The sequence below is a fragment of the Cavia porcellus genome, unplaced genomic scaffold (genome assembly GCF_034190915.1).
Source record: "Cavia porcellus strain 051 isolate PalLab524CR breed Dunkin Hartley unplaced genomic scaffold, mCavPor4.1 scaffold_18, whole genome shotgun sequence".
In the NCBI taxonomy this organism is placed as follows: Eukaryota; Metazoa; Chordata; class Mammalia; order Rodentia; family Caviidae; genus Cavia; species Cavia porcellus.
Genome location: NW_026947501.1, coordinates 18,197,573 through 18,223,923, shown reverse-complemented (window position 1 = coordinate 18,223,923; position 26,351 = coordinate 18,197,573). Strand labels below are relative to the sequence as shown.

The 26,351-nt window shown below is 38.0% G+C and overlaps 1 protein-coding gene across 8 annotated transcripts in view; it reads left to right on the top strand.

Moving 5' to 3' along the window:
- The window catches only part of Wdpcp (WD repeat containing planar cell polarity effector), a 313,989-nt gene that overhangs the window by 144,289 nt on the left and 143,349 nt on the right, over window positions 1-26,351 (top strand). For 7 of the 8 annotated variants that reach the window (XM_063229505.1, XM_063229504.1, XM_013150055.3 and 4 more), the window contains one exon: window positions 2,868-2,991. In XM_063229505.1, the coding sequence (XP_063085575.1) occupies window positions 2,868-2,991 (124 nt within the window). Of the gene's footprint in view, window positions 1-2,867; window positions 2,992-7,466; window positions 20,570-26,351 lie in introns of those variants that run through there. The other variant, XM_063229506.1, reaches the window with a different exon arrangement.

Sequence of the window (26,351 nt, the reverse complement as noted above, 5' to 3'; positions counted from 1 at the left end):
GGGAGCCATTGAGCAGATGGGTAAAGCACACCCGGAATGCATTTCTTACATCACTTTTATGTATCTGTGAAGTACATTTTTTGAGTCACTTAATTTCCTTGAATGTTTTAAAATTATGACTCTGAAGATTGAAAGACAAAGATGTTAATGCTTTATTAAAACTGAAAGGATCAGATATCAGATAATTACTCCTGTATAGTATTTACTGTGTGGAATTTGTCAACATAACTAGCAATTTTTCTGAATATGCTTGTGTTGGGACTTACAATGCAATCATTGTACAGTTCACTGAAAGCGCATATGAAATATGCTCAGGTTTCAAACTTTGATCAAAATTTCACATACTCTTTGGGGTCTGGCAGACAAAAGTTCCTAAACAAAGGTCTTTATTCCTCCCTCATTGAGATGTCAGTATTTTTTCTCACACCCAAGTCAGCTGTCCAGACAATCTTCCTTAGCACTCACCTTTTTTATGTATCAGAATTGTAATCCAGGCTGATCCTTCTTGTTTGCATTCTTTTAACTTGTGCTTTTGACACCCTTCTCCCTGCTCCCTGATTGGATTTCCCCACCTTTACTTAGTAAGTAATTTTGCCCATAGGAAACCCAGATGTTTATTGTCCAAAGAGAGATAAGACACTTAAAAAAAATAAAGAACTCTCTAGCTTGCCAGTTGTCTAGTATATATTTTGATGAGTTATTCATTTACATAATGTAAAATGTACCAAAACATTATGGCATTTGCATCTTTATTTCATATCTTTGTGGTAAATATTGATATTGATGGTGGAAAATCATGGTCAATGAGAAACTATCCCTTGGTAATTTGTATGAGAGAAAGATACAAGTCAAAAGGTCTTTACTAGTGAGCAGTTCGTTTTTATTTTCTGTACATTTTTAATAGATTTTTTTATTCCATGTTTATTACATTTCCAAAATAAGTTCCTTGGATAGAATTCTGTAAGTAAATAAAAGGATGACTTGGAGGTATTCTAGATGCATCTATGGAGACTTAAGCATTTTCACACTAAGAAAATACTCAGGACAGTGCTTCACATATACAGGTACTCAATGAATATTAGATAAAAAATAAAAAGCCTAACTCAAAGATTTGAAGGTGAAGGGTGTTAGTGTAATGTTTCTGCCTGCAGAGTTACCACAAGTAATCATTTCTTAGTATGGATATACCCTCAATATTTAGTATATACTGACAAAAAGATCCTAAGGAAAACCTATATGATATTCACAATCTATAGAAGATATCATAAATTTACAGTAAAAGAAGACTGAGGGCATTGAAAAATTGGTAGCACCATAGTGCATTTATGTTTGGAGAGTACTGTATTGTAACAAAGATTATTAGGGAATACATAAATGGGCATTGTCAGCTTCTTGCCCAATAAAGGATATTTTCAAGGAACCATGTTGAGAATGTGGGAAATAAAAATCTTTTGTGATATTAGAGTATTAAAATGCTTACATGATACTGGGTTATCAGACTTTGCATTTTTTCAAGTAGATATGTGCATTTCCCCCAAGTTACTGCAAAATGTATTTCTAAAACATTCAGAATTCTCTGTTGAGATTTATTCTATGTGAACCGAACAAATTTGACTTGGTAATTTATTTTCTTTTTATTAGTAGAACCTAGTGAGATCTTTTATTTATAGCTGTGTTGTGGTTATCTTTTGAGATCTTCATTTCTGCCTTAAACATCAAGCTGAGCTATCTAATGAACCTGTAACTGTGCAGGCAGTTCCGAGTATCCCACATAGGTTTGAACATTTCAGATCTACGAAACATGCTGTCAAGAAAACAAGCAATGGTGAGAGAGTGTGGCTTATTTTCGCAATAGCATGTTGTATTCAATTTTAATCTAAGTTGACTGCTGCTTTGAAAGAAAATACCTCCAAAGTTCATGTTATTTTACTCCCTGGATTTGAGATTTTAAAAAGAAAGAAAGAAATTAGCAGCAGCTTAGCCAAGTCCATAGCAATTACTCTGATGGGGTGGTTAGTACTTCTAAACCAAAATGTGCCAAAAGCTAAAGAGGTTTGCTAAACAATAAGTTGTTTATTCAGTGTAGTCCTAGTAGCATAAAAATCAGAGGAGTCCGTGAACTGAAGTGTTGTCTTAAATACTCAATACTCTCACCATTGTAGCAATTACTCAACCTTAGGTATTTCTGCAAAGAAGCATGGCCCTATAGGCATGGCTTGGTAATATTATGAAATAGACAAAATGGGCCCAAACCCCTAATCTCTTAGTACCCTTGTTCATCAAATCCCATTTTCCAGTTCTTGTTTTCTCTCATGGTGTTATTTTTCACACTTGGAAAAACTAAGAGTCTTGTTTTTAGGGCTGGATTTAGAAATCATATAGAGGGTTGTATTCTCCTAAAATTACAATGAGCAGTCTATTCTACCTTGGTTCTTTTTATTTGTATTATTTTTGAAGATATTTTTACTGATTTCAATTCCCTGTGCAAAAAGGTTTTCTCCTTTCAGCTAAAGAGAGTAAATCTGAGTACATTGAGAGTTGATTTTACTGGAAATACTTATTCAAACTGTGTTACTTTGATGAGTCACTGTTTTAATTATCCATTTGTGGTGAGAGGTTGGCTCATTATGGATTTTTTCAGTTTTGACAGCTTTTTGTTGCTCACAGTCATTGTCAGCTTTGCCTTAAGTGAAAGTTTATACACAGGTTTGTTTTTGTACTAGCTGTCATACTTTAATTTCATCTTTCCTGCAACAAGCTCACATTTCATCCAAGTTTGCAAAACCCGACTGACTGCAAACATGAGTATTCTGTTATTATTAAAGGAGTTTCACTTGTTTTAATGCTGCTATGTTTGAATTCCACAGCACAGCTTGAGGCAAGCCTTGGAACCTTCTATGCTCCATCAAGACCACTTTTAGATACAACTGTCTTGGAATATAGAGACCGAATCAGCAAATATGCAAGGAGATTCTTCCATCACTTGCTCAGGTGAATCATACCTTTGGATTGATTAATGTCAGACTAATTACCTATTTCAGGAACCATCGTTAATGAGCTTATCACGAAGCAGGGCTGTTGCTGTGTGTAGTATATCTCTTTAAAAGTCTTCTCTTGCTATTCTTTAATTTGTTTTTGTTTTCCTCTTATGGAACTATTTCAATATTGTTTAGGAATTTATGCCATCAACATTCTTAAAGACATTTTCCCCTTTAATATGAAAGCAAAAATTACCAACTATGTAAAGTCAGTATAAAATTAACTGAATTTTGTTTTCATTACCAGAGTAATGTTTTCATTTAAATTAAAGTTAAATGCATGGATGTGCTGTAAAGCTCTAGGACAATCATGGACTTGTTTAACTTTCAGAATTACAATAGGAAGATTATCCTCTCATATATGTCGCAATTTGAACATTTTATTGTACCTCACTTGTTCTGCTTTAATAAAGTTTAATACATCTATGTTACATATTACTAGTAAGTCATGAAATTGCTATGAGAAAAATAGAAGTTGAAAGGCAAATACATATAGTATACATGCATACACAGAAGCAAAATAGGATGAATGAGTGGCTATTGGAAGGGAGATGAATTATTGGATAGATAAAAAGACTTGGGTACACATAGTGTGATAATACTGTAAATAAAAGCAAAGAAGTGATTAGCACAAAATTTAGAATGGATGAAAAGAAGTAAGATGGAACTGGCCCATCGGATCCTCCAAGATATTAGTAGTATTCAGTTTCTTAAGATGAGTGGTATATAAAGGGTTTGTTAAAAATTATTTATATATATATACCAAGAAAAACTATATCAAGGGGTTGATTTTAGAGTTTTAAATTTTCTAATAATGTAATCTGTTATAGTACTTTTACTCTTTTAAGGACTTTAGATTTATTCTTTCATTTTTTCCATCAGAACAACCCTATAAAGGGAGCATTATCATTTGATAGAGGAGTAAACTGAATCACAGATAAAAAGTAGCTTGCTTAGATCAATTGAAAGGTAACTGATAATACTGGATCTTGAAATGGTTTTCTATATCACCTGCTCCTTACTATTTCCTTAAGACTGTATGCCATTAATTGTGTAGTTTAAGATGTTTCCTTATAAGGTACCTAGAAATCGTTATCCATTCAAGAGTAGGCTGACTGATAAATGTACTTGTCTGTACCAGTAGAGGAGAGAACCTTAAGACTGGTCAGAACTTGAGGTAAATGTTATGTCATTAGTTTTTCTATACATAGAATAACACTTTGAACCCAATGCAACAGTAAAGCCTTTGGAAAACAGTATTTTAGAAGCTAAGAAACATTTTATATTGCAAGGGTTATTATCTGTAATTGAATCTTGCCTTTTTTATCTGAATGATATTAGCATATTCTAAGAGGTTCTCCCTAAAAGAAGCTGTGTTCATGAATGAACATGCACCTTTAGTGTTGAGGTTGACTTTACATTCATTTGATTTTAGGGCTTTGTTCTTTGCCCTCATTATTGTTTTATTTTCCCCATGTCTGGGGAAAATTAATGAGTTAATTTCTTTCCCAAAGAGCCAAAAGAGGCAAACATGAAGCAGAAGTTTTAGAAGCATACTTCATAGATCTTATGCATTTGTTTAGGTTTTGGCTAAACATAGTATTCTATAACCACCTCATTGGTCCTAGATTACATATATATATATATATATATATGTATGTATATATATATATATATATATGTATTTTTTTTATCAGTACTGGAGATCAAACTCAGGACCATGCGCTTGCAAGGCAGGCACTTATGCTGCTGAGCTAAATCCCCAGCCCCTGGATTGCTTATATTCTAATATGTAATTTTTTTGTTCATTGGTTTTCCTCAACTGCAATTTTCTTATTTTTAGATACATTTTGATAAAGTGACTGTTACTGCATCATTATTCCTAGACTCTAAATATTCTACATGGTTACATATGGAATTGAATGTTTCCCCTTGGAGAATGCTAGCTTTTTCATGATTCCCTTTTTTAATGCTTTGCTACTATAAACTAGTAGCAATGTACATTGCTACTATGTACTATGAAAATTGTGCAGAAAGTATTTTACCTTTTTGTGCTCCTCAGGCAAGAAGATAACTCATTAATTTTTCCCAGAAGCAAGAAAAATAAAAGCGAGAAAAAAGAGTAAAGCCCTAAATTCAAATAAATGTGACATCAACCTAACACTATAGGTGTATACTCATTCATGAACACAGCTATGTATATAGTAGCCTGTACATAGTATTATGAAAAAAAGAAGCTTAAAAGAAATTAAATGAGACAGTTTAAGTTGAAACCATTCATTTGTTTAACCTGTTGCCAAGAAATTCTCCTGCTTAAGGAAAGATAAACAGGAAAAATGCCTTTTGTATTTATGAAATGCTAGAATTCCATTATTTCCTGTGGTTTAGCTTGTCATTATTTAATGCTCTTTTTAAAAGTTATTAAATAATATAGTAAGTCCTAAAGAGTAAATATCAATCATAAGAAACTTTAAGTTAAAGATGTATAGAAGTCCCTTGAAAATTAGAGATTACCTAAAATCACTCACATAAGGAATCCTTGCCTGAGTCCAGGTTGAGTTAGTTTAATAAAAATAAAACAAAATAATAAAAAGCCCAATAAAACATTACATGCATTTTAATTTTATCCAGCATATAAAAGGTAACACTGTAGTATGAATTTATGAAAGTAGACAAGTATACTGTTCACTAAGGTTCTTTAGGCCACAGCCTAGAATGATCTACAGAGAAAAACTTCCTTGTCAGATCATTTTAAAATGCTGGAAAATATATATTAAATATTTGTTGAAAGGATGGTTGAGCAGGCAAGAAACTAAAGGAAACACTCAGAAGTTGAAATGACAGGGCGCTGGATTCCATAAGAGTAAGCAAACTGAAAGTTCATCCTGAGGGCTTCTTCTGGCACCTGGCAGTTGGTGCTCGTACAAAAGCTACGCATTGAGAGGACAGGAGACAAAGCTGAAGGCTCAAGCAGAGTAGGAGACTGGATCAGAGACCCACTTAAACCGGGGCCCCTGAAAGGCAGCGTCTTTCCTGAAGGGAGGGAAGGGGTGTATGAGATGCAAGAAGGAATGGTGGCAAAGAAAATAAGGATAAATTTGCAGGAACCTAAGCAAAGTTGATTGTGTAAAGCGTATGTACTAACATCTAATTCAGGGGATCAGAATCTAAGGTAAAATAAAATCCTGACAGAAACAAAGTAAAGAGAGTTAATATATTCCAATTCTTTATGCTTTTCAAGAGAACGATAAATATATTTATTAATTTGATATTTTATTAAGTAAATGTACATGGTAGAATTTTTGGGTGATCACTAAAGGAAAAGAAATAGAGTACAAATTTTCAAGCAAGTGCAGGAAAGAATGTTGGATAAGGAAACAGACCCAAAAGATGGCAAGAATTAGGGTACAAGGCAGCCTGCAGTGGAAGCATAGAAATAGTAAATACACATAGTAAATAAAGCAGCTTTCTTAGTGTACTATATATTTAATTTGCAAACACTGCTGAAACATTTTTCTAAGCTTTTTAAAGATACATAAAACATAGAAAGTTTAAAAGTCAGAGAATGTAAAAAAAATTATACCAAATGAATATTCAAGAGATCTATCTTCAAAAAAAAATATTAAAGATTACTAGAGAGCAGCATTACCAGGAAAAGCAACTTACCAGTAAGATCCTACAGGTTTAAATGTGTATAGCTTAGCTTCAATACACATAAAACAAAAATTGACAGACCCATGGTTATGGTTAGAGATTTTTTTCACCTGTGTGACTTTCACCTGTCACTGGTGTGGTAATTGATAGATTAAGCAAACAAAATATCATTAAGAAAATAAAAAATTGAAACAATAAAATTAAAAGTTTAACGCTGGGTGTGGTGATGATTGCCTGTATAGCTACTCAAGAGGCTGAGGCAGGAGGTTTATTTTCAGCTGGGATTTCCAGCCCAACCTTGGCAACATAGTGAGAGCCTGTCTTTTAAAAAAAGACAAGAAGAAATTAATGGATTTATGTGGAGTACCATATCCAAGGACTGGAAATTATGCTTTCTTAAATAAACATTTATATAAACTGATCATATGCTAGACTAAAGGGTCAGTTTTATTTAGTTAACAAGTAATTACTGACTTCTGCATGCCAGACACAATCTGTGTAGCTAAGGTATAGCAATAAACAAAATAGATTTTAAAAACCATCAGTGGCATCACAGGGTTTATTATAGTGAAAGCAACAATATGTAAATAAGTAGGTAAAATGTATCGTGTGTCAGGTAATTTTTTATTAGTATATGTTTGTTATACATGATAACTGCATTCATTATGGGGTGAATTATATTCATCATTGATATACATATGTATTGAATCTTGACATTTTATCCCCCATTCGTCACCTCCTGCCTTTCCCTTTCTCTCCCTCCCATCTCAACAGAACCTATCTATATGCATTCTTCTGCAAGTGGAGAACCATTTTACATCATTTATGAAGAAGGCTACTATTCTCTAGCATATGTTATTGATTCCTTTGTCAAAAATCAAATGAGTGAAGCTACTTGAGATTTTTTTCCCTGCATCCATGGTGGCAAACCTATGGTACACATGCCGCAGCCAGTTGTTCGGCATCATTGAAAGTTCTAAAAGGTTCATCATCATTGCTGTATTCTATTCCATGGGTCAGTGTGTCTGTTTTGTTCTAATACCAGGCTGTTTTTATTACTGTAGCTTTGTAGTATAACTTGAAGTCCAGAATTATGACGCCTCTTTATTTGCTCTGAATTGCTTTAGCTCTTCTTCATATCATCTGGTTCCATATATATTTTAGAATTGTTTTTTTTTTCTAGTATGATGAAAAATACTAATGGTACTTTGACTGGAATTGTTATATATATATATATATATATATATATGTGTGTGTGTGTGTGTGTGTGTGTGTGTGTGTGTGTGTGTATAATTTTGGTAATGTGGCCTTTTGACAGTTCTGTCTATTCAAGAACTAGGGATATCTTTCTGTTTTCTACTGTTCTCTTCAGTTTATTTCACAACAATATGATATCATTTTCATTATATAGAAGTCTTTTACTTCTTTTGACTGGGATAACCCCTAGGTATTTAATTATTTTTAAAGCTATCATGAATGAGATTGTTTTCCTGATTTCTTTCTTGATAAGTTCATTTTTGGTGTATAGAAATACTATTGATTTTTAACCTTTGTTGGGAGCCATTGAAACTGGAAATTGAATTCACATGCAGGTCTTAGACATGGCCAGGGCATAGCTAGGGCATGGCTGACCCAAGAACAAAAGACGCCTCAAAGGGCAAGATAAGTCCACAGCTGAGGCACCTGGTTCCAACCCCCGTTAACAAGATAGAGATTGTAACTACTGGCATCTCAACCTGGAGACTTTCTCCTAAGGTAGTTCTCCTAAATTAACATAAGATACTTCTCTTAAATTAACAGAGTCTGTTACTTGGATTTGCTGTGATGAAATTCAAAAAAACTTACATTCTCTTTGCCCAGATTTAAAGATTGTTTAACAATAGAAAATTACCTACACAGATCTGAACAAACCCATGCTTAGGGAAAGAATGAAAGAGCAAATGTGTACGATAAATAAGAGCCCATTGACTAGAAATACTGGGAAGGATGTGATCTTAAAATGAAGGAACTGGTTTTCATGAGAGCCCCAGTTAGAGATAGTTGGGAAGGAAGATTTTGAGTATGAGGGCTTATTAGATTTCTGCCAATGGCTAGGGAAATCCTTTATCTGTAATGGTGCTTTGAAAAAAGTTGTGATCTGAATCAGTAAATTAGGAAACTATACAAAACTGACAGAACATAAATACAAATAACATAAAAGCCATTCCGTGAACAAATTTTGTGGATCTGGATCTTCCTCAAGGCTCTCTTTTTAAAGCCAGTCAGGTTTGTGAGCTAGCAGTATAGCTGAAAGCAACTAAATAGTGTGCTTCTGGAACTCTGGTTTTCCTTTATAGCATTGCCTGTCTACAGCCATACCAGTGAAATAGGTCTTTAAGATTTTGCTTATGTTATCTTCTAAATCATGATGTCTAAAACCTGCAGTGTTAAAAGGAAAATCATGATTATTTGGAAAGATACTATGAGAACCATTTGTTGCATTTGAATTACTCTGCTGGTATAACAATTCTCTTTTATTGTGCATACTATATTTATTAAGAGTGCATAGCATATTTATTTAGAATTAGATTTACCTTCTTGGATATTGACATTTGTGAATACTTGATAAAACTAGGAGAAATTCTGCTTTGCTGGGTATTTTACCTTGATGAGGTCTGAAAAGAAGCCTTTAGAGAAAATTCCATGAAGATTTTACTAGGTGGGTTTATTACATATGTGGATCTCACAACTAGAACTCAAAAAATTTTGCCTGATAATGTAACCTCGTTTTTACTTACAGTAAATACTCACAAGCATCTGTCTCTTAGAGATAAGAATAAGTAACACTCACTTGGTATTTTTCCAATTCCCTCCCCCTCCTTTTTCTTCCTCCTAGATAAGCATGTTCAAATAATAAAAAAAAATCAGCTTGATGTAGATTCTGATCCATATTACAAAGTCTTCTCCCAGCCCTTTCTATCTTATGGAAAAGGGTATTTCAGATTTGTCAGTATCTTGGAAACTTAGAACCATTGGTCTAAATTATAAGGAGTTAATAGATATTAGCTTGCCTCAGAGACCTCACCTTATTTATAGACCTCAGCAATGAGATTGTTATAAAGAAGGACATTACTTTGGTAAAATCTTTAACAAACAGTCTGATCACATGTGGTTATTGTTGTGTAAAAATAAAAACTTGTCTTTTAAGTCATGATTTTTTGGCGGGATACTGGAGTGAACCCAGAGCCTCATTATCGTAAGCCACTGTACTACAATCCCTAGCCCTTTAAAAAAATTATTGTTTCAAGACTGGAGTCTTGCTACTTTGCTCATAAATCTTATCAATAAAAGTCGCTTAAGCATAAAATCTTCCCATTAATTCAGGTTTTCCTGATGTTCACACTGTTTTACTTTTCAGAGCTTTTTAGACATTTATTTAGCTCGCAGTTAAGTTTATAGCAGAATTCTGTAGAAAGTAGAGTTCCCATATATTCCCTATGCTCACTGTTTAAATTTTTTTTACTAATGACTGTTGCATACATTTATGTAGATAAAAGCAATTTGTATTATTATGAGAATGGCTACTATATACTCTATGCTGATGAAGTCTGACTTTATAAATATGATCACATTTAATTCTCCCATTTCAGTATGTAAATATGTATCATCCTCATATTAAAGATGAGACACTTAGAAAAATAACTTGCTTAATGATCATAAGCAATATGTGCCTAACTAGAATTCTCAGTTGAGTCAGTTGATCTCACAGTCCTTACTGTTCTCTATAATATTTTAAAATAATCCACCTCAGGAAATAAGGAATACTTTTGCAGAGACATTTTTAAAAAGAACAGCTACATATTGCTTCAGAGGGGCAACGCAGCAGGAGACAAGAAAATTTTAATATGGCTTTATTTTCTTGATTTGTAAGTGAAGATAATCATGGTTACTACAACACTGGGTAATCTGTGTAATTAGAACTTACTGTATAGTCTAGGACAAAAGAAGTGCACAGTGAATGCTAACTGGTATTTATTATATTGATGTAGAGATTTAAGAGTTGTCTTGGTTACTTTTCTCTCCTTCCTAGGACAAAATACCTGACACCCAAAATTAAGGATGGGAAGATTTATTTAGCTCACAATTAGTGGAGATTTCAGTTCATAATCAGTTGATTCTAAGCGGGGTGAATGCCACAGGGACAACACTTTAAGGCAGCAGAAGACAGCAAGAGAGGGAAAGAGCAAGCCTCTTTTCCTCCCTTGTATTGTAAGCTGGCTACCACCTGCTAGGGCAGGTGTAGTTCTCACGCCACCTCTATGCCCTCTTGCACAGGCTCAGGATGTTTACAAAGTGAGGACCCTAGCTCCTTGCTGAGGCACTTAGTTAAAATTCTAAACTTCTCAAGTTGACATGATAAACAATACCCTAGAGCGGGTAAGCTATGTTCCTTGTACCTCAGGATAAAGAGCTGCTGAGTTATTTAGTTGAGCTTTTAGATTTCTCAAGTTGACACAGTCTATCAGTCATAACAAGAATTAAAGATAGACAAAATGATGTTTCGAAAAAGGTTGGCAAAATGATCTTTAGAATGGTATTTTTTTTAGAATGGTATTTTCTTTACCTTGACTATTGCCACACTAAATAGTGGCAAATGCTGATAAATCAAATTCTAAGCAATAAAATGCTTCATATAAGTTTGAACTTTGGAAGATCAGAAATCATTGTACTAATTTTTAGCTATCCCTCAGAACCAACCTTTGATCCTTTAAATGCAGCATTGATTCCTGTGAGAGTGCATCTTTTTAGAAGAAAACACATCCTTTTAAAATTAAAAACTGAATGTGAGCAAGCAGAACTATGCTCAATATACAATATCCCCCCCCCATCTCAATTAATGCAAGGCTGCAACAATCTACCAATTACACAATGGCTCTAAATTTTGCTTTCCTTTACATGAAGCAGCAGAGATGCCCCTAGATAAAGACAAAATGTGAGGAATAAAGGGAGGAACCAGACCTCCAAATCATCAATAGAAGCCTACATCAAATAAGGACTGAGGGCTGGTTGTATTTCCCATCTACCTGTGGGAAGAAGGATAAGCCTTGGCTTGGATGTTAACCACATTCTGGAGTATATCGACACAGAAGCCTTTCATGCAGGGAGTGTACCTCATAACCCATAGTTCCTAATCCTAGGCAGTGGAAATCTTGACTGATTAGATCCCAAGACTGTAGGTCTTGGAAATAAACTATTCACCAAGAACACAAAATATTTTACTTGATTCGATTTCTTTTGATTTTTCTATTTTTAGAATTATTTTTACCATCCATCATCAGCTTTTTGGCGGGGGGCTCAGGATTATTGCCTCCTTTTTTTCCTTCCTTTAGTTTTTCTCTCCTTTTCTGTTTTTCTCTTTCAACTTTTTTATGTTTCCTTTTAGTTCCCGTACTTTGTTGCATGTGTATCTTTTTTCTCGTTTGTTCTTTGATTGTTCTATGACACTGTTAATTTCCTTTCCTTCTCAAATGGGAACTCCGTCTCACTTTTTTCTTCTTTATTCAACTGAATAACTTTTCAAATTTTGCTGTTTTCATTCTCCAGGTTTCCACCTCCTCTACTTTTACTAGTGTAACTACCAAGCTTTATCAGTCTCTCGATAGCTAGATAACTATGCTGTTGCTGTTGAATACTATACTGTTGTTAGTAGAAGAAAAATGGTTCTTTTGGTAAATATTTACAAAATATTCCTCTACATTCAGCCAAAAAGCCACAACAACAAAGAAACACAAATGTAGAAACATGAGAAGACAAGCCAACAAAATGCCTCTGAACATTCTCAATTCACCCAGAGCTGATCCATGGGGCATCAAAATGGAGGAAACCACAAGACACACACCCAGATACTTTGAAATGGTATCAAGAGATTAGAAAACAGGTGGATAAGACATTCGGCACACTTGTAGAAGATACAATTACACAGCTAGTGGGCCAAATTAAACAATCAGCAGATTTAAAGATGACACTAATAAAAAGTTAGCAGAGCTAAACAAAACAATGAAAAACATTAAAGACAACATAAAAAAATTAGAGTCCATAAAAAGTTATCAAATAGAAATTCAGAAGATTACAAATTCTGTTGAAAGTGTGAGCTACAGAAGTGATGAATATGAGGACAGTGTTAAGACTAGAAGACAGGGCTGTTGTCAGTGGCCAGTTCATGAGAGATACTATAAAAACAACAAGAAAACAAGAAAAAATGGATCTGGTTCTTCTAGATGATGGAAAGACTGAAGTTCATTGGAATTAGAGAAAAATTAGAAAACAGAACAAATGACATTTAAAAAAAGCAACTGAAATAATATGAGAAAATTTTCCAAATAATTTGACAGGTAAGTGAAGTCTGCAGAACCCCAAATTGCTACAATCAGAGAAAAACCTTTCCATGACACATTATAGTCTAAATCCCAGAATTACAATAGAACAGAATCTTGAAACTTATTTGAAAAAAACAGCAATTCATTTATAAAGGAAAACTTACTAAAATTACATCAGACTTAGCACAAATCTGTACAGCCAGGAGAGCTTGGAGTATAGTATTTCAAACCCTAAAACAAAACAATTTCCAAGCGAAGCATATATAGCCTGAAAAACTCTTACAAGATTGATAGAGAAATAATGTATTTTTGTGATAAATTCGTGATCACCAAATCAGTACATCAAAAGTTCTCAAGGATATCTTAGGGCAAATGAAGCTAATATAACAAAAGGCCTAATAAAATGCTTACCAGGGATGGTAAGCAGTTAAGTAGGAGGAAAAGAACAGGAGTTAGCAACATGAAAATAAGGCAATGACTGGAATAACTGGTAACTATCAGTGATAATTCTCAATGTGAATGGTTTCAATTCTCCAATCAAAAGGCAAAATGAATAAGGAAAAAAAATCCATTAATATGCATTACACAGGAAAAACACTTAACTGAAAAATAAATTCATAGGCTAAAAATAAAAGATGGAAAATAATATTCTATGCAACAAGAACAACTACCAAAAAACAAAATAGCTGTCCCAATTCAGAGAAAGTAGACTTGAAGCCAAAACAAATAAAAATAAGTGAGAAATATGTCAGTATTTATTGATCAAGGAAACAATCCAACAAGAAGACATAACAATTTGCATATATAAGTTGAACAGCAAACACCCAATGTCATAAAACAAGTACTACTGGATATAAAAGATTATATAAATAATATAGTGGGATACCTAAATACTTTACTGTTACAAATAGGTCAATCAGACAAAACATCCATAAAGAAATATCAGAGTGGAACAAAATCTTCAAACAAATAGACATAATAGATATCTATAGTTTTCTGCCCAACAACAGAATGCACATTTCAGAGGCATGTGAACTATTTCCAAAATTAGATCATATAATAGCCAATAAGGCAAGCTTAAGTAAACATGAAGGAATTGAAATTATGCCAAGCATATCAAATAATAGCAAAAGATACAAATCAATGACGAAACACAAAAATTATGCCACTACTTGGAAATTAACGAACACATTATTGAATAATCAGTTGGTTACAGAAGATAGTAAGCAAGAATTAAGACAGTTTCTAGAACTCTATTAGGCCAGCACAACACAACACAACTTATGAGATATAAGAAAGCAGTATCATAGCACTTATCTCTAATCCCAACATTCAGGAGGCTGAGGCAAACAGATTGCCAATAGTTTGAGGACAGCCTGGGCTAAATATAGTTCATGACTAGCCATGAGATGCTGTCTCAAGAAACAAAAACAAAAAAAAAGCAGTCCCAAGAAGAAAGTACAGCTGCTCATATCATAAAATCAGAACGAGTCTAAATGACCCAATGATTTACCTCAGGGTTCTAGAAAACCAAGAAGAATCCATACCCAAAACTACTTTAAGGAAAGAAATTACAAAGATCAGAGCTAAAATCTTTGAAATTGAGTTCCCCCAAAATACAAAGAATCAGTGAATCAAATATTTGATTCATAGAAGCAATGATCAAAAGAGACAAATCTTTAGTCTAACCAAAAAAGAGGAGAGACTCAAATCTGTACAATTAGAGGTGAGAAAGATTAAATAAAAACAGACTGCTGAAAGAAAAGGGATTATCAACAGCTGCTTTGTAAACCAGTAAGTTGGAGAATTGAAAAGTGGATGGATTCCGAGATACATATGAATTACCAAAAGTTTACGAAAAAACTTAAAAATCCTGAATAATTTAATAATAGGGAATGAAATTGAAGCAGTAGCCTTACCAAGAAAGAAAAACTCAGGTTTGAATGGATTCACTGCTAAATTCTACCAAAACTTCAGGGAAGATCTAACATTAATACATCTTAACTCTAACCTATTGAAAGAGGAGTGTTCCCAAAGTCATTCATGGAAGCTGCCATAATCCTGATTCCAAGAAAAAACAACCCCATCAAAACAGGGACCATACACCAATCTCTTTAATGAATATGGTTGTAAAATTTCTCCCTATGTTGGCAAACAATACATTGAATTATCAAAAAGATCATACAGCATGACCAAGTAGACATTATCCTAGGGATGCAAGGATGGTTCAGCATATGCAAATAAATATACTCCATTGCATAAACAGAAGCAAGGAGAAAAATTACATGTTCATCTCTATAGATACAGAAGAACCCTTTGACAAAATCCATGATAAAATTACGGGAGAGCCAGCACCTGGATGTGTGAGCACACATGTGCGTTTGGTGGGCAGGGCTACCAGAACATACCAAAACCCAGACCAGCTGACACCTGAGGGCATAGATGCACACAACCTTTGGTGAGTGGAGTTATCTGTGAGACCAGCAGTGTGGAAGTGTGTGAAACTAGCAGTTGGACTCCAGAGAACTCACTGACATAAGATCAGTCCTGGCCCCTACATCTAGAGACCACGATCTGCTCCATACTCAGTACAGTTTCCATGGCAAACGTGGCTGGAGTATACAGCACATCTATGGAATTTGACTTGGACACTATCACAGAAGTGTAAACACCAGAAATACTTCACTACTTTTATTTTCCCTTGTTTGTCTGATTGGCTATCCTTTTCCTGTCTGGTTGGATTTCTTTTTTGTTTTCTATTTTGTGCTTTTTTTTTTTTTTTTTTTTTTTTTTGGTCTTTTTGAGACAGTGTCTTGCTATACAGTTCAGGCTGGCCTTGAATTCACTTTGTAGCTGAGGCTGGCCTTGAACTCACAGTGCTCCTCCTGCCTCAGCCTCCCAAGTGCTAGGATTACAGGCATGTGCCACCAAGTCCAACTTCTTTCTTTTAATCTTTTGTTTTTTCATTTCCCTTCTCTTGTTTTCTTCTTTTTTTCACTGGAAGTTTTCTTTGAAGTTACTTTTTGTCTTTTACTGATCATCTTTCACTCTTTCTTCCACTATTTCTTGAATTTACACTTTTGAGTGAGTAAGCATTGTCTCTTCCCTTTCTAATTACTCCTTTGCATTCTGTTTCATTCTTTTCCTTTTGTGTCCCCCAGTTTCCCAGAATTAGGGTGATCATCCTTTGACCTCCACCCTTAACTTTCCTGTATTAGACCTCATTCATCACTTTATCCTTTTGCCTACCCATCCTAACCACTCCCCACCTCCTGCAGTGGAGAAAAATCACTACAGGGGAAAATCACTGCATGCAATACATGGTACATATTTGACTTACATTGTAATATAATGTTAGGGTTTGCTCTTTTGGTCAGGGGTAGCAAGTTAATGGTTTCCATATTTTGTCAGTAGTTAAGCTGTACTTGAAACTATTATTATTACTAACTGTACTGCTTTAGTCAGGATCTTATACATGTTATAAACAGTTTTTTCGCTTCTATGTTAACAATGTCATTTTATGGGGTCATAGTCATCACCACAACCTGGTAGCAAAAGATTGGTTGCTGAGCCAAATAGTACCTTTGCAAATTGGAACAGTAGATTCTTGGAAAAGCTAAAAAGAACTGCTTACATCCAGAGAACATCCCTAAAGAACAGACATCTCATAGGGAAGCCTCATTTCTAGGGACAAAGCTTCTATCATAAGATATTAGCTAGCATCAACATAGAAAAAAAATAAAATTTGAAAAAAGAGAAAATGACAAGACATAAATTAAATGCAACCCCAGACCCCCATCCTACCCAGGAAAAGCCTGGAGGATAATAAGATAGACAAAATTGGAAGCCAAACAAAGGAATTTTCTGAAGCAATAGCAACAGAAAAAAAAAATTAACAAGTGTAAAAAGGCTTTAAAGAAAATAAATCTCTCCAGTACAAAATTAAATGATGCTTAAAATCAAACATATTAGAGAAGACACAGATAAAAGAATAGATGAACTTAGAAAAATGATGGAAACAAAAAATGTCCAACATGGGAAAGAAATGGACTCCATGAAACAGACCCAAACAGAAATCCAAGATATTAAAACCTCTATTGAAAGTATATGCAACACATTTAATGATGGACAGAATATCAGATCTTGAAGACAGAATTGCGGCTAGCCATCATAAAAACAAACATAGTTGAAAAATATGAAGAGACCATGAAAAATCAATCCAACAGCTACAGGATGAAGCAAAGAAGAACATAAGACTCATTGGGGTCATTGAGAAATCTGGAGACGGCCCAAATGCCATAAAAAGTAAAAAAAAAAAAAAAAAAAAACCTTCACAGAAATAATAGCCAAAAATTACTAACCATAGAAAAACAATTTTACATACAAGGCTAGGTATGTTGTTCAGTGTTAGAGTTCTTGCCTTATATGCACAAGGTCCTGGGATTGAGCTGTAGAACACCTCCCCCCAAAGAGGGTGACATACAAATAAATGAAACGTATAAATCTAAATAGGCATGACCAAAAAAACCTACATCAAGACATATAATAATAAAGATTCCAGAAATTCAGCACAGGAACAGCAACAGAAGCTGTTAGAGAAAAGAAATAGATAGCTATAAAGGAAAGCCCATTAGAATCACAGCAGACTTCTCAACACAAATCCTTAATGATAGGATTATTTCCAAAAGATGTGAAGTATAAAACAAAAGAGGCCTTTATTCTGAGAACACGGAGAGAAATAACCAACACCCCCGACCGCTGGAGTCTGGTGATCTCTTTGGTGGACATGTGGCATGGGGGATATATAAGTAGCCTAAGATTAGGGTAGTGCCCTAGGGCCATTAGAGATGCACAGGTATCTCATTGGCACACGTTTGGCGCCAGGGGCAGATTGCTAAGGGTGGGGGAAGATAGAGTCACAGGTAAATCTCTAGGGGTGGAGGAGGTTCCGGTTGAGGCTTTCCTGGCTACAGTGTCCCGTCTGGGCCAGAACCCTTTCATATCCCATCTTATGATTATTATGAAAAGGGGCGAAGATTTCTCTCTTTACTTCCTGCTGGCAGAAGGTGCTGTACTGGAGTCTAGGGGAGTCGATGGGATGACGGTTGATGCCCAGGTAGATGCTGGTGCCAGGTGTTTTAGCCAGGACAACTTCACTGGTGAATGCACGTATGTTAGACTGGAAAAACAGACAAAATGTTATGAGGAGATATGGCACTGTCATATTTAAGGACCCAGGTGAGGTAGAGGGAAAGGTGCCTTTGATTTAGACATGTCATTATATCAGGATGACATTGAGGTGGGATCATTGTCATAGTGAGGTAGAATTCTGAAAAATAAGTGTGAGGTTAGGAGGAGTGATGTTACCAGAGGTGATTATTCCCGCATCTGAAAGCATAAAAGTTAAGAGGTGTCATGGTTTATGTCTGTGTCCCCCAGGCCTCATGAGTTTGAATTGTGCATTTGTTATTCGTTCATTTTCTCATGCTTAGATTGATGGTGTCAGTGTACCACCCACACAGGGGTGGAGCCAGGATATGATGTAATAGCAGGAAGAAGGTGTATCTTGCTCTTTGCTGGCTCCTTTTTGCTCTTTGCAGCTGCCATGAAAGGCAGCCCAGCCATGCCCACCTGTCTTGGAGCCAACTGAGTGTGGACTGAAACCTCCAAAAACTGTAAGAAATAAACCTTTCCTTTCCCAACTTTGGGCTTCAGGTATTTTGTCTCAGCAATGAGTAAAAAGTAACTAAGACAGAAATTTGGTACCGAGGAGTGGGGTCGTTTGCTGTGACTATACCTGGCCATGTTTTTCAAGAGGCTTTGGGAATGGCTTGGGGACAGAGTTTGGAAAGGTTCTGACATGTCGCCTGGATGCATAGAGGTGGAGCAGCTTAGGCTGTTCTGTAGAGGAGATTCTGGTCAGAGCTCAGAATACCAGAAGGCTGATAGAAAGCCAGACAGTAAAGACCAGGCTTGGGAGGTTTCTGCTGGAAAGAAGGATTGTATTGGTTGTTGGACTCCACATGATATGTGTTATGGCTTGGCAGAAAGTTTGTCTGCATTTTGCTCCTGCCCAGAGACTTTGCCTGAGACTGAGACAAAGGGCAATGGACTGATTAATCTTGAAAAAGAAATTAAAAAGCAATTGAATGTTGAGGCTGTGGCATGGCTATTATTGGCAGCTTTTAGCGAGCTTTATGTTTCAAATCAAGAGCAAAGAGCCCAGCAGGATAATGTACAATGCTGTGAGTTTGGCCCAAAGGAAAATTCCAGGAAGACTGTGGATTGTAAAGACAGAGTTCAGATTTTGATTCCTGAGGAGAAACAGAGAGATAAGAAAGATGACCCTGGGGCATCCCAGGAAGCGGGTCCCCACCCTGTGCAGCTTCACAGCAAAGGTGAAAAAATTTGCTCAGAGAGAAAAGCTGCAGAGTGCCATGTTTCAGAATGGCGACAGCGGCCCACAAGAGGTTCCAGAATGGCGGCAATGTAGAGAAGCTTTTTCTCACAATCAGGCAAACAGAGCCCTGTGATCCAGATAACTGACCTCTACAGCCAACAGAGAGAAAAGCCTGGCTACTGCTTCAGCTGGCAGCAGACCTTGGCGGCATCCACAAGGTGCTGATTTTAGGTGCAAGGAAAATGCACAAATTCTGAGGGTAAGACGGCTTCCACCTGGATTGCAAAGGGCCTGGCTGGCCAAGCAGTGTGCCCCTGAGAGGGCAATTCGTGAAGATGTAAGTGTGAAGCCGAAGGTGCAGTGGAGACCCCAGAAGTTTGGAAAAGCCAGGAATGTGAATGATCCAAGGAAAGCTGCAAAAAGCGAGCAGAAAGGATTTAAGAGAAAAGCTGCAGGAGTTGAAATTGCCAGAAGTGCCATGTGGGTGGAGTCAACCAAGCTTTTTGGAGCTTGCAACCAGATTGCTTCAGATGCTGAGTGTGGAACTCTAGGACTTAATGTTTTCCTTACTGGATGTTGGACTTGCTTTGTTTCCTGTACTTTATATTCCCCTGTTTGTAACTTTCGGAATGGTAATGTTTATCTTGTGCCTTTGCATTTCAGAAATGTTTAACCTTGTTTCGTTTGTACAGGGGTTACAATTAAGAGTTTACCATAGATCTTGGAGGAGACTTTGGATTTGGACTTTTCAGCAATGCTGAAGCTGGACTTTGGCAACTCTTGGAGGTGGACTAAATGTCTTTTGTATAAAGGATGCACATGAGTCCTGGGGGCCAGGGGTGGAATGTCATGGTTTATGTCTGTGTCCCGCAGGCCTCAGGGTTTGAATTGTGCATTTGTTATTCATTCATTGTCTAGTGCTTGGATTGATGTCCTATGTGGGTGGAGCCAGGATGTGATGTAATGGCAGGAAGAAGGTGTGTCTTGCTCTTTGCCAGTTCCTTTTTGCTCTTTGCAGCTGCCATGAAAGGCAGCCCAGCTATGCCCACCTGTCTTGGAGCCAACTGAGTGTGGACTGAAACCTCCAAAAACTGTAAGAAATAAACCTTTCCTTTCCCAACTTTGGGCTTCAGGTATTTTGTCTCAGCAATGAGTAAAAAATAACTAAGACAAGAGGGTAGGTGTGTAAAACTTGTCTCCTGTTCAGGAGTTGAACTGGAAAAAATAGGGGGAGTAGGGAAGGTAAGGGCTTAGGCTTGCAGTGATGTCACGTTTAACCAGACAGCTGAGGGTAAAAAGAACTATGACAGTCATCACATAGAACATTATGAAGATGATCTTATGCATGATGTGGGAGTCTTTAGGAAAGACTGTCAAGACTGTCGTGCTGTAGAAGTGATCATTAATAGAACGTAAGAAATTAGGAACCAAAGTAGATAACAAAACATGACTTAGCCTGTTAACTGTGGCTGCGAGGCTTTGTGAAACAGAGATGGGTGGGTGACAGAAGATGAGATGACCACTCAGAATGATCAGATTTAGGGCTGGAAGGGCACCTCTTAGCCTGAGTGATGTGAAACCAGGATGGCAGTCCAGCATCTTTGACCGATGTAGGGGTAGCCAAGTAGACCAGATAGGGGCCACTCCACCTTGGTTGTAGTCCTGTGGATTTAGAATATTTGAGATAAAGTAGATCTCCTGGGAATATGGGAGGTTCTGGTTTGGCCTCTCCAAGGGTTGTGGAAGGCAGAGATCAGCATGTTGTCAGAAGAGGTGTCGGAGGAAGGAGAGGACTGGGACATAGTCAGCCAGGGGAGGGAGATTTTGGGGAGTAGGAAAATTGTGGAGTAAGAATGGCCTGCCGTACAGAAGTTCAAAAGAACTTAAGAAAGTAGGAGCCCGGGGAAGTGCCCTGAGCTTGGCTAAGGCTAAGGGCAAAAGTTGAGGCCAAGATTGGTGTAGTTCTAAAGTGAGTTTTGTAAGGTGTGTCTTTATGAGGCCATTTGCCTTTTCTACTTTTCCTGAGGATTGTGGATGGTATGGGATGTGTAGGTGCCAGATAATGTGTAAGCTCGAGGATACTTGTTGAGTGATCTGAGAAATAAAGGTGGGGCCATTATCTGACTGAATACTCTGAGGTAGACCAAATCTTGGAATGATTTCTTGTAATAGGACTTTGGTAACTACATCAGCAGTTTCCCTGGTTGTGGGAAAGGCTTCTATCCAGCCTGAAAAGGTACAAACCAAGGTGAGAAGATATTTGAGAGTCTTGTGGCGGGGCATGTGTGTAAAATCTATCTGCCAGTCCTGACCAGGGGTGTGTCCTCAAAACTAATGGGTAGGAAAGGAAGGGGGTGCCATACATCCCTGAGGAGAGGTCCTGGCACAGAGATCACAGGCGTGAGTAATCTTAAGAATGATAGCTTTTAGAGAAGGGTGTGTGACTATTGGGGCTAGATAAGGGTGAGGGACTATTTGTATAGGGCCTGTGATCCTATATGAAAACAGTTGTGTAGGTCAGTGATGATGTCTAAGGCCTGTTGATGTGAGAGGACAAGTTTAGATCCCTAAAAAATCCATCCCTGAGTGTTTTGTGTGTAACCTGGTTTATGAAGTAGCTGTAACTGCTCTGTTGAATAATTAGGCTGAGGTAGACTGTTTGGGACTAACGGGAGAAGATGAGAAGGGCAGGGCCCTTGTGCAGCTAACTTGGCTTGTGAATCTGCAAAAGCATTGCCTTGAGCAATAGGATCTGTAGAGTTTTGGTGTCCTCTATGATGAATAACTGCTGCCTGCTTTGGAAGTTGGGCTGCCTCTAGAAGTTTAAGAATAAGGGGAGCATTAATGATGGGGGTTTCCTGAGTGGTAATAAAACTCCGTTCTTGCCAGATAGGGGCATGAGAGTGTAAAATGCTAAATGTATACTTTGAGTCAATTATATATATTTATAATCTTTTCTTTTGCTAGTGTAAGAGCCCTTGTAAGGGCAATAAGTTCTGCCCTCTGTGACGAGGTACCAGGTGGATTTGCCTCTATAACTTTTGACTGGTTAACTATTGCATATCCTGCCTTTTTTTTGGTTGTCTGTATTTGTTGAACTGCTGTCTATGAACCATGTGTCAAATGCTAAAGAGAGAGGGGTGCTACTGATGTGAGGGAAAGGGGCGGGAGTCATCTGTAAAAACTCAATGCAGTCATGGTGAGGATGGCCCTCTGAGGTGGGAAGTAAAGTGGCTATATTTAGAGGACCACTAGTTGCAATAGAGATGGAAGGGTCTTGAGAGAGAGCTAAGTGTACCTGTTGAAGGCGAGAAGGGGTCATTAGGGCAGGGAGCACCTTATGTGAGATAAGCCCACATAGGTGATGAGGCGAGTGTACTGTAATAGATTTCCCTAATGTAAACTTTTTAGTTTCCTGTGTCAGGAGGGCTGCAGCTGCAAGAGCTCAGAGACAAGGAGTCCATCCTTTTACTGTGTGATCTATTTTGACAAGTAAGGTACTGCTTGAAAAGAAGGTCCCTTTTTGTGTCCTAGTACACCTATAGTGTTGTGGCCCTGAAAAGTAGTGTATAGGATGAAAGGTTGGGTGGGATCAGGAAGGGTAAGAGCTGGAGCTTTTAGGAGAGCCTCTTTTAATTTTTGAAACGAGGCATATATGGGCCTAATAGAGTCCAGGGGTTCTGATAAGGGACCTTTAGCAGCCTTGTAGAGGGGTTGAGCTAGGGCTGCAATGTTAGGAATCCAGAGACGAAAGAAACTAGCTAAACCTAGGAAAGATGTAACTTGATGTTTAGTTGTGGGCACCTGGAGATCACGAAGAATTGCCTTACGATCTGAGGTGATGGAGCAAGTGGTGGGGGTGAGAGCGAGACCTAGGTATTTGACTTTTGGGGAGGCTATCTGGGCTTTAGCAGAAGAGACCCTGTATCCACAACTAGCAAGGAAATTAAGAAGACTGGTTGAATGGTGTATGGGATGGAGAACATAATAGAAGGTTGTCTATGTATTGAAGAAGAACACTAGGTTTGAGATCAAGTTCTGTGAGTTCAGTAGTGAGAGCTTGACTAAAGAAGTGGGGACTATCTCTGAATCCTTGGGAAACACTGTCCAAGTAAGTTGTTGAGACCTGATAGTGTCTGGGTCAATCCATGTTAACGCAAAGAGGTTTTGGCAATCAGGGTGTAGGGGGATAGTGAAGAAGGCATCTTTAAGATCTATAACTGTAAAGTGAGTGGTGGAGGGAGGGATATGAGAGAGCATGGTATAGGGATTTGGCATCACTGGGTGAGTTGGGGTAACAGCCCTGTTAATTACCCTAAGGTCCTATACAAGGCGATAGGACCCATCAGGCTTGAGTACCGGGAGAATGGGAGTATTGTGGGGTGAATGGGTAGGTTTAAGAAACTGTTGTCTAAAAGCCGCTTAATTATGGGTTTAAGTCCCCTTAAATGTTGGGGAGCTATGGGTATTGGGGAATGCAGGGAAAAATTGAGGGATCCCTGAGACGGATTAAAATAGGTGTGGCATGTGTAGCCATATGGGATTGGATGTGTCCCAAACATGGGGTCAACCAGAGAAAGAGGAAGGGGAGGGAATGGCTTTGCGATGCATTGCGGGGCTGTTTGGAGGATTAGGGCTGTGGGGAGAGAGAAAGTGAAGGAAAAATTAAGTTTTTGAAGAAGGTCTCTACCTAAAAAGGGACATGTTGGGATTATTAGGAAGGTATGGGTAAAGAAAAGTCTGGAATCTACATGGGACAGGCCCAGTCTGCAAAGGCTGTTTAGGCTGGCCGTCAATGCCCACAACAGAAATCAAGGACTTACTACAAAGTCCTGAAAATTCAGGAAGTACACTCTAAGTTGCCCCTGTATCCACAAACAGAGATATTATTTTACCTAAAACCTCCAGGGAGACTCGGGGCTCCAACAAGGTTACCAGAGAGGGCACTGTGAGCCCCGAGCCCTGTCAATCTTCCACAGCAAGTCCGAGCAGGTCAGTCAGTGACGAATCTGGCATTGATTGAGTCTCCTGTGAAGGTGAGGGATTAGAGGATGGCTTACCCGTTCGCTGGTGGCTAGGACAGTCACTATTCCAATACCCTTTAAGGTTGCAGTATGGACAGGGTCCTAGAGGGATGCCAGGGTTAGGGCAATCTTTTGCCCAATGTCCTTGTTTGCTGCATTTGAAGCACGGTCCGGGCGGGACTCAGGCAGCCACACCTTGTTGTGGATTTCTTGTCTTGGGAGCTCCCAGTGCCACTGCTAAAAGGTCATACTGATATTTAGCAAACTTTAATTTTTAGCTTGCTTTTCCTCTTTTTGAATCTTATCTCTGTTGTTGAAGATACAGAAAGCTAATTTAAGTAGGTCCCCTTGTGGAGTTTGAGGGCCATGTTCAACCTTTTGTAATTTTACACGAATGTCAGGAGCAGACTAGGAAATAAAATAAGAGTTAACAACAATCATCCCTTCATGAGAGTCTGGGTTTACATTAGTATATTTAAGTAAGGTTTCCTGAAGCCGATTTAGGAACACAGCTGGGTTTTCATTAGCCTCCTGGACCTGTTCTAAAAGCTTGTTATAGTTAGTATGTTTGTGAGCAATATTATTAAGGCCCACAATCAGACACTCAATCATTGTATGTAATTTTGTTGAAACTTGTCCATTCTGATACTTCCAGTTAGGATCTTGTTCTGGCACGGCTACAGGCCCAAGGTCATTATCAGTGGTGTTTGCCTTATGTCCTTCGTCAGCTTCTTCTCAAGCTGCTTGCCACAGCTGATTTCGCTCTTGTGAGCTGAGAGTGGTATTTAAAATCCCTTAAACATCCTTAAAATGTAAATCATAGCAATTAGTAATAAATTTAAATTGCCTGATATAATTCTGTGGGTAAACAGAGAAGCTACCTAATTTATGGGTAATCTGGGATAGATCAGAAAGTGAGAAAGGCACGTGTATATTAACCAGTCTCTTGGGGCCCAGCTTGCTCCCGAAGCAGTAGCAGAGCTTGAGGAGAAGATTGTGGAGTAGAGGGCCATTGGGCAGCCATCTGTCCGCTAGACACATGTAAGCAATTATCTGTAGAGCAGCTACAGAGCAGCGGCCAGTTACCCTCGGACAAGGAAACACAGGCAGATAGCATCTCACTGGGTGCCTTGTGGTGAGAAAATTGCCATCGGCAGCACAATGAAGCGTCATGTAGACTGCAAGAGGGCGGCTGTTGCTGTTCACAAGAGGCACCACAAGGGGACACCCATTGACCGTGAGATCTGTCCCAAGATGGCAGCACCCTGTCACGTGGCGGAGGGTTGCAGCATGGTGACTGTTCCCGGTGCACGCTGGAACAATCACATGGCTTGCCGGAAGGGCACAATGAAGGAGATCGAGTATGGTGGGCGGGCAACGAAAATGCTGTAGAGGGCAGCGTAGAGCTGCTGGGAGAGCTATGGGTCCCGGAGGCGGAGAGGAACACAGGATCGCACAGTGGGAGGAAACTGCGGCGCAGAGGGACCAGAGCTGCTGAGAGAATCAGGGATAGGGGGATGGGAGGGCGGTCCGGTGGGAGGTTAGGGCAAGGAACAAGTTTGGGGGTAGGCAGGAGGTGGCTGAGAAAAGACCAGAGAAACATTGTCAAGCATATCCTGAGGGCACGAGGAAACAGTTTGGTTCGCGGCAGAGCTAGCTAAAAGTATTTGGGTGGGAATACAGGACTTAATGAGAGACGGGCGTGTTTTTAGAACCTGGAAGGCCTCGATGTATGGGAGTTTTATCAACCTGTCACTAGCCCAGCAAAAATCATAGAGGTTTTTGAGAACACAAGGGTCAAATGTCCCCTCTCTGGCCAACGGTCACTGCTAAGTGGATAGGTTGGCCAGACCTCCTGGCAGTAAAAAGTTAATCATTT